Below are 9,459 nucleotides of genomic sequence, written 5' to 3' on the forward strand. Positions count from 1 at the left end.
TCAATTCAGTCACACTCACAAGGTTTAGAACAGCATCGCTCCAATCTGAATGCATGTTTATCTGTTATCCATTTGGTAAATTTTTTTTACCAGCTATAATGCTTGTTTAGTAGGGTTGTTGAAGCTAATATTGCTAGTCATGCTTGAATTGAATAATCTAATAATATACTGGTAATACTGGTATACCCTGTTCTCTATGTAAAAGCACTTTGAGTGTAGTGTCAGAAAAGTGGTATAAGTGTTAAATTCAGTCATTCAAAATATGTGAATACGAGTGTTTTTTTATCTTCATCGAATCAAATAATATTTCAGTTTTAAATGTTTAATCGTATAACATAATATCAGCATGAAAATTGCATGTTATGACTCCAGATCTGAATATCTCCAGTCACAATCACACACCGGCGATGTTCAGGTAAGCTGAAATCATGAGATTCATCCGCCAGAAGGGCAGTGCCGAAAGACGACTGACGTGAAGTGTTCTATTGCAAATTGCTTGCAATTTTAACTTTCAACCACAGATGTCACTAGAGAGCACAAAGATACGTAGTGCAGCTTTAAGATGAGTTAACGTCTAGGTTACGGATGTAACCTCCGTTCCCTGTTTGAGGGAACGAGACGTTGTGTTGAAGAAGCGACACTAGGGGTCTCTCTTGAGTGCTGAATATACCTCTGATCTATGAAAAAGGCCAATGAGAAGTTGGCAGACAGAATTTGCATGTCCTGCCCCCGGACATATGGGTATAAAGGTGGGGAAATGCGTCTGTTTCATTCAGGATTTTTCTGAGGAACCGGAAATGGTCCGAACATAACAGTGGCTCGGCTCAGCGACGTGGCCGGGAGGACACAAAGGCAACGTTGTGTCGAAGAAGCGACACTATGGGTCAAATATAAATCACGCCATGACTGACCAAGTGTGCCGCACAAGCCCTCAAAAGTGAAGCTAAAACGTCTCTATCGCCCCCCGGTGACTGGTCCTAGTATAGGTCATAAACCCCGCCTCCCCATGTTATTCAACGGGACGTGAGACCTACTAAACAATTAAATTTCACTTCACATATCTTTTTTCCAAAGATAGTTTCTGTCATTTACTGTCGTTTCTATCACGTTGATGTCATTTCAAGTGTTTGTTTTCAAAATAAGTTTGTTTTTAGTTTTTTAATTTGATGCTATAAAAACGGTGCTGTGACATCATGATTGATAGCTGTGATTGACAGGTTCTCAGTAGTCACTGAAGCACCAACCGACTTTTCTCGGGATCTTCGGAGGACTGAGGAGATTGGAGCTTTAAATTTAAATTTCTATAATTAATTATTTCACACCGTCATAAGTCAAAAGGGGCGTGTCCTTGCGATTGATTCAGCGAGAGTGAGGGCGGGGCCTTGATTTCGCGGCTTTACTTCCTGCTCACTACTGCGCAGGTCTGGTCCAGAAATCGCAACTGCGCAGACTCAAGTCCCAAGATGTCAGCGGCATATCGGGACACTGGCGGCTTCAGTTCTCACCAATGGAAAAGAGCGAAGGGGCGTCGTCCATCTTTTTTTACAGTCTATGTGACTGACATGAAGTGTTCGTCTGCAAATTGCTGGCAATTTTAACTTTCAACCACAGATGTCACTAGAGAGCACAAAGTTACGTAGTGCAGCTTTAAGATGAGTTAACTACATTAGTTAACATAATGACCAATACTTTTTACAGCACTTATTAACTGGTTAGTTCACCCGTTCAAACATTTACTCACCCACATGGCATCCCAGATGTGTATATGACTTCTTTTTCGCTGAACACAAACGAAGATTGTGAAAGGTGACCAGAACTCCAAAAGCTCAAAAAAGGAGATGAAGTCAGCAAATCAGACTCCAGTGGTTTAATCTATGTCTTTTGCAGCGATTCAATCGGTTTCGAGTAAGAACAGACAAATAACTCCTTTTTCACTGTACATCTTTACAGAAGTCTCCTTGGCGATCATGATTTCAAGCTCGATTACACTTCCTAGTGCCATCTATCGCTCTGCCCATGGTAAAGCACTAGGAAGAGTAATCAAATTTGAAATCATGATTGTTACTGGAGACTGCAGTGGCAAGATGTACAGTAAAAAAGGAGTTACTTTTGGTCTTTTCTCACCCAAAACAATCTGGATCACTTCAGAAGACATTGATTAAAACGCGGGGGTTTTATGGATTACTTGTACGTTGACTTAATCTCACGTTTGGAGTTCTGGTCACCATTCACTTGCATTGTATGGACCTATAGAGGTGAGATATTCTTCTATAAATCTCTGTTTGTGTTCAGCACAAGAAAGAAAGTCATACACATCTGGGATGGCATGAGGATGAGTAAAATTATTTTTAGTTTTTTTATAATAATTTCAACACTTTCTAATACATCTTTTTTTTAATCAAAAGTTGTATATGTTAACATTATTAAATGCTTTAAAATGTTTATTTTAAATTGGGGATAGTTTCCACCATTTAATTTAAGACAGTTTTGAAATATGGGAATGAAACCATCATAAAGAGTTGTCTTTTTTTAATGTATTAATTTTTTGGACCCTGCCAGAGAAAACAGGCATTTGTGAAGTTGGTCTTCTAATTCAGAACCTTTAATTAAATATATCCATTGTGACAACTACCCCCATGCGACACAACAGCACCAGTTTCCCTACTGTATATAAGCTCACTGAACGCTCCTCAAGCTCATTCAAAGGCAGAGAGAGTCAGTGGAGTTTCACGCAGCACACGTTTTAATGGTTTAATAAGCGCAAAGAAGGATCTTACATCGCACTTTGCATCAGTAGGTTGCATGTAAAGAAAACGTGTGTTGCATATATGATATCGTATAGAAATCAGCGCTGGTAAATATCGTATAAAGCTGCGCCATGCAGAGGAACAGCAGCGCGTTGGCACCGGGTTTGGCGGCGTGCGGACCGGCGCTAGATGACGGCGATGCTCTGTCGAACCGGACCGCGGCAGCTCTACAGAACCTCTCCCTGCGGTGCTGGCTGCAGCTGCTCTCCAAAGAGTCCGCGCAGGAGCTCTACGGCGACAGCTCGAGTATGGCAATGCGCGTCGTGATTGCGCTCGTGTACCTGATTGTGTGCGCGCTGGGACTCGTCGGGAACCTTTTGGCACTGTATCTTCTCCAATCGCGCAATAGACTCAAGCAGTCCTCCATCAATTGCTTCGTCATGAGTTTGGCTGTAACCGATCTGCAGTTTGTCCTGACACTTCCATTCTGGGCCGTGGATACCGCTTTGGACTTCCGATGGCCTTTTGGAAAGGTGATGTGCAAGATCATCAGCTCGGTGACAACTATGAACATGTACGCCAGTGTTTTCTTCCTCACGGCTATGAGTGTTGCTCGCTATTGTTCCCTGTCCTCTTCCCTGCGGATGCAAAGTTCCAAAACGGCTTCGGCAGAGGTAAAATGGGCCAGTTTGGGTATCTGGGTCGTGTCCGTGGTGGCCACCATCCCCCATGCTGTCTACTCCACCACGGCGCAGGTATCGGACGACGAGCTGTGCCTGGTGCGCTTTTCGGACTCTGGAAGCTGGGATCCACAGCTGCTATTGGGTCTCTATCAGACCCAAAAGTTTCTTTTGGGCTTCGTGATTCCTCTGGTCATCATCTGCGTTTGTTATCTCCTTCTGTTGCGCTTCGTTCTGCGGCGTCGTGTCAGCGGTGTTCCCGGGTCGGAAAGTGAGAGAGGACGCCACAAGCGCCGCTCCAAAGTCACCAAATCTGTCACCATCGTGGTACTGTCGTTTTTCTTGTGCTGGCTGCCCAACCAGGCGTTGACACTTTGGGGAGTGCTCATTAAATTCGATCTGGTGCCCTTCAGCAACGCTTTTTATAACGCGCAGGCCTACGCGTTCCCAATCACTGTGTGCCTGGCGCACACAAACAGCTGCCTGAACCCGGTTCTGTACTGTTTGATCCGGCAGGAGTACCGCACTGGACTTAAGAAACTGCTTTTCAGGGCCACTCCATCCGTTAGGAACCTGGCCAAGCTGGTGTACAGGGGCAAGAAGGTGGCAGAGGCTCCACCTGGAGTGGCCGTGGTGCAAATGGAGATTGGGACGTGACATTGCCATTAAATGAAAAGGACGCACTAGTGTGATGCCCAAAAGCTCATTTGAACTTTCGAAAGCATGCTGTTATATATTGGGGTCCAAAAGTTTAAGACCACTAGTGAAATGCAAAGCATTTTTATTTAATGTATTTTTTTCCATTACAAATTATATTATCAGCATACAAATTTAAGACAAAAAAGTTAATTGAAGGTGAATTGAAACACTGATATCAGACACTTAAGATGGCATGAGCTCCACAGGTTATCCAGCATTATTTGAGAATGATCCAAAGAGCATCTAGTGTGCTTCAATGGAAGCAAGGCAATCTTATAATGGTAAATATCACAAAAGTAATTATTTAATCATAGAGAACTATTTTATTATTATTATTTTGAGGTCAATGCAAAAAATACAAATTAATTTCCATACTGGGCATTTTTGTATTTTCTGGTAAAAATATCTAAACACCCTTAAATAATCAAAAATGACCTTTTTTGATATTAAAGGTATAGTTCACCAAAAAATGAATATTCTCTCATCATTAACTCAACCTCATGTCACCCCAGATGTGTATGGCTTTCTTTCATCTTTGCATTGATTTGTAGAAGAATATCTCAGCTCTGTAGGTCCTTTAAATGCAAGTGAATGGTGACCAGAACTCTGAAGCTCCAAAAGGCACATAAAGGAAGAGTAAATGTAATCCTTAAGACTCCAGTGGTTAAATTGATATCTTAGAAGCAATATGATTTGTGTGGTTGAGAAAATGATCAATATCAAAGTCCTTTTTAACCATAAATAGCAAAAGTCCCTTTCAAAATGCGCAATAATGTGAAAGTGAAAGTGGAGATTTGCAGTAAAAAATAAAAAGGACTTGAATATTAAAAATCTAAGATAAAAATCTTCATGTGTGTTTTGCAGAAGAAATAAAGTCATACACATCTGGAATGGCATGAGGGTGAGTAAATGATGAGAGAATTTTCATTTTTGAGTGACTGTTCCTTTAAATCTTGTTTTCGGATAAACAAACAAAATGAATCACGTTTTGTTTTTCTTACCCCATTGCAATAGTTTTTTCTTATTTAAAGTAAGAACTACATATAGCTAGATTTCTCTAATATCATATGCCATTTTACTGTATCTTGTTTTAAGAATGTATAAATATTTTTTACTGTAAAACAAGACAAAATAGTCAGTAAGAAAATGATTCATTATTTTACTTATTTATTTATTTTTGCCATGTATTTGATTTTTAATCTCATCAATGGTGTCTCAAACTTTTGGACCACACTATATCTATATCTCACAAACATGGATTGACACACATCGGACAGCTGTGGCGAGCTCGTGGAATGCATTAAATTCATCCTGTATATGGCACCAGTCAAAAGGTTGGACACACTTGACTGAATATGTTTCTCAACATTAGTTTTGTAGGCAATTGTAAATTGTGCCTATGAATGACTTCATTTACAAAACTTCAAAAGTTATAATTAATGCATACGTGGGAAATTCTTCAATCCTGTTTAAAAAGCAACGCAGGTAATGCAAAGGGTGGTGACTTTAGAGAAGAAAATATAAGAAAGTCTTGATTTGTTTAACATTTTTGGTCACATTATAATTCCCATATTTCCATTTGTGTTATTTCATGGTTTTGATGACTTTACTATCATTCTAAAAAGTGGAAAATAGTAGTAATAAAAAATGAGTAGATGTGTCTAAACATTTAATCGGTAATGTCACATCATTCATAATAAATGCTACCAAAAGGGATTCATTGGTTGTCAGGCATTCCAAACATCTGAAACACTGTTTCCATGGATGTGCAGTATGTTCAAGAGATGTAAGAGACCAAATTCATGGACATTGACTGGATAAAGACACACAACCATTTTCAAACTGTCTTTGAGCTCAATGTATAGTTCAGTGTCTCTGAACATTACCATTAGATGATATATAATGCTGCAGAATGCAGTCTGGTTACAATCTGTACATCATCTATAAACACTGTCTGTCTGCCCTGATGGACTTTCCATGTGGCAATTTTGGGAAGAAAAAACTTTCCAAATGTTTTTTTGTCTCTCGCATATGAAACTTACATTTCTAACACAAGTTAATTGCATTACTTGGCATGGCTGAAATGTATATGGCTCAGTGTAAATAAAAAGTGTTTCACAGCAAATCATGGTTGATTCAAATCACGTTTGGTTGACAGAGTTGTGAGGGTTACTTCTGAAATGTATTCCACTACAGATTACAGAATACATGCTGTAAAATGTAATTTGTAACGTATTCTATTAGATTACTCAAGGTCAGTAATGTATTCTAAATACTTTGGATTACTTCTTCAGCACTGGTAGATTTTTTCACATGTTTTGACTATAAAAGCTCAAAATACACATGTTAAAAATATATTCTCTGAAAAACCCAAATATCTTATGCAGTGTTGTTTCTAAAACAAGATTAATTTAATTGATCTTGTTTTAAGGATTTTTAGATATGTTTACAGGAAAACAATACAAAAATTATTATCAAGAACATGATTTTTGCCCTAATATCAAAGATCTTTCTAGAAAAAAAGAAATTATGATCTAATGTGAATTTTCTTGATAAAAAATATGATCGTGTCTGGTAACATGTGCATGTAAAATGGCTAGAAATAGCATTTTAGCTTAGCATAAAGCTAACAATTTACACAAGGTCTATTTCTATTTCTTCTGCTTCAAACGTACTTCTCTGTCTGCTCGTATGAATGTAACACATTATGAGAAAGTGTTTCACTGCTGTTCAAATGCACTTTGGATCGCATCATTTATATGGATAAATGTTTTACATCTGAAAATAATAAAATATTAAATGAAACAAATGACAATAAAATGCAAATTAATCTCTTCAGTAATCAAAATACTTTTGGAATGTAACTGTGTTCTAATTACCAATGATCTAAATTGTAACTAGTGGAATACAGTTACTAATATTTTGTATTTTAAATACGTAATTTCATTACATGTATTCTGTTACTCCCCAACATTGGCAAATTTTTTAATTCGTTTTAAGCACAAAAATAACACTTTGTAATATCGTGTGACAATTTTGCTTCTAAAGTAATTTTTTATCCTTTTTAGGATTTTATGTATATTTTTACTTGAAAATAATTTATCAGTGTATTAAGATATTGGAGATGCATTGCTTGTATGTGCACTGTATGAAAATGTGCACAGGTTTTAAATCTAAAGTATTATTTAATATGACTGAATCAAGTTGTTAGTTACACCTAAATACATATATTTTTACTTATACATTGATATACAGAAATAATGCATGGTATGAGATGGAGGTTTCAAAAAATACACACATCCAAATGAAAATGATTTTAGTTTTGCTGCTATGTGTATCAGAGGCTGTTGAATGGCATACTAACCACACTTACTATTTCTGCAATATATAGTATGTATAGTGTGTACAGTGTGAATTTTAAGTATGCATATAATGTAGGGCTGCATTTAATGCATTAATTCAGTGTGATTAAATGTACTAAAAATAATGCATTAAAAACATTCCTGCGAAATGCAAGCTTGTAGTACCACCTGTTTACTCCAGGGGGCAGTAAGTGAAACTTCAGCTGTATGAGCAACACACAGTTTATTACAGTGAACAAAACAACCAATCGGTAGACAGTACAACACAAACATTCGTTACATTCTTGTGTTCAAAACACTTGATGGAGCGCAAATTCGAACTAAGGGATCTCAAGCCCTCATAATAAATCTCCAACTGATTGTCAAATTCACTTGTGTAATGGATTGCAGTGATCTGTGTGTCAATGATTGACTTATGATCAATAATATGGTAGTAAACAATACATTGTATTCTAAAACCACTTTTTGTATTGTTTTATCAATGATTAACTCTTCTGCCACAAGAATATAATGCATTTTAATTATCTGAATATGTTTTATTATATATATATATATATTTAATATTTAAAGATAACTATGTATAATTATTTCATCATTATATATTGAATTATTGTTATATGAGGGGCTTTCTCAGCAAATATTTATATGCAATTATTTGCGATTAATTAATCGGGACACCATATAATTAATTAGATTAAACATTTTAATCGATTTATAGCCCTAATATAATGACGTACATGATTAATGATATACTTCTATTTCTATTCTTACCTATAGACAGTATATGTATATAATCTTTATCATAAACTGTGGGGAGAAAAGTCGTATCAAGAATTTTACTACATTTACATTTATGCGTTTGGCAGATGCTTTTATCCAAAGCGACTTACAGTGCACTTATTACAGGGACAATCCCCCCGGAGCAACCTGGAGTTAAGTGTCTTGCTCAAGGACACAATGGTGGTGGCTGTGGGGATTGAACCAGCAACCTTCTGATTACATGTTCTGTGCTTTAGCCCACTATGCCACCACTCCATTGTCGTACTGTGTAAATACAATACAACTTGAAACTACATTTGGTAAAATGTATACAACATTATACAACCAAAGCACACTACATTGCTTAATGAAATGCCAAAATTGAATTAGAAATAAAAAATAACCAAAGTTGAAAACTGGATGCCACTTACAAGCAACATTATGATGTCAATTGACAACAATGTAATGCAATATACTGTTTGAAACGTACTCCATTCCAAACACAGCCACTGAGAGAGAAACTGTGAGTTTAGATTGCACATATTACATCAGCTTTGCTTGTAAACACTTCAGTAACAGGAATATGATCATACAGGCTTTCTGACATGCTTCCCAGTTGATGAAAGGCATCAAGTCAAGTCAAGTCAAGTCAAGTCAAGTGGTTTTTATTGTCGTTTCAACCATATACAGTTAGTACAGTACACAGCAAAACGAGACAACGTTCCTCCAGGACCATGGTGCTACATAAAAACAACAAAGGACCAACACAGGACCACATGAGACTACACAACGAAATAAAATACCTATATAAACTACCTATATATACCTATATAAAGTGCACGTGCAAACATGTGCAAAAAGTACGGGACAGTACAACAAATTACTGACAATGAACAGGACAATAGACAGTGCAGCGCCGACCAGTATACAGTAGTGCAAAAAGATGACAGTTTCTAAAAATGTAAACATAACATACTATGAGATAGTGTTCTATGCACATAGCAGTTATTGAGGTAGCAGACAGTTATAAAGTGACAGTTATTAAAGTGCAACTCAGGACACGTGTGTGTCAAACCAGTCTCTGAGTATTGAGAAGCCTGATGGCTTGGGGGAAGAAGCTGTTACACAGTCTGGCCGTGAGGGCCCGAATGCTTCGGTACCTCTTGCCAGACGGGAGGAGGGTAAAGAGTTTGTTTGAGGGGTGTGTGGGGT

The 9,459-nt window shown here is 37.5% G+C and overlaps 1 protein-coding gene across 1 annotated transcript; it reads left to right on the forward strand.

Moving 5' to 3' along the window:
• Positions 1-2,878: 2,878 nt before the first annotated feature.
• LOC127649747 (relaxin-3 receptor 1-like) lies at positions 2,879-4,084 on the forward strand. Its single transcript, XM_052134972.1, has one exon. The coding sequence runs from the start codon at positions 2,879-2,881 to the stop codon at positions 4,082-4,084; it is 1,206 nt and encodes a 401-aa protein (XP_051990932.1).
• The last annotated feature ends 5,375 nt before the right edge of the window (positions 4,085-9,459 follow it).

The sequence above is a fragment of the Xyrauchen texanus genome, chromosome 9 (genome assembly GCF_025860055.1).
Source record: "Xyrauchen texanus isolate HMW12.3.18 chromosome 9, RBS_HiC_50CHRs, whole genome shotgun sequence".
NCBI classification, from domain to species: Eukaryota; Metazoa; Chordata; class Actinopteri; order Cypriniformes; family Catostomidae; genus Xyrauchen; species Xyrauchen texanus.

Coding starts and splice junctions, on each gene's coding strand:
- LOC127649747 (XM_052134972.1), top strand. CDS start 2,879: ATGCAGAGGAACAGCAGCGCGTTGGCACCGGGTTTGGCGGCGTGCGGA.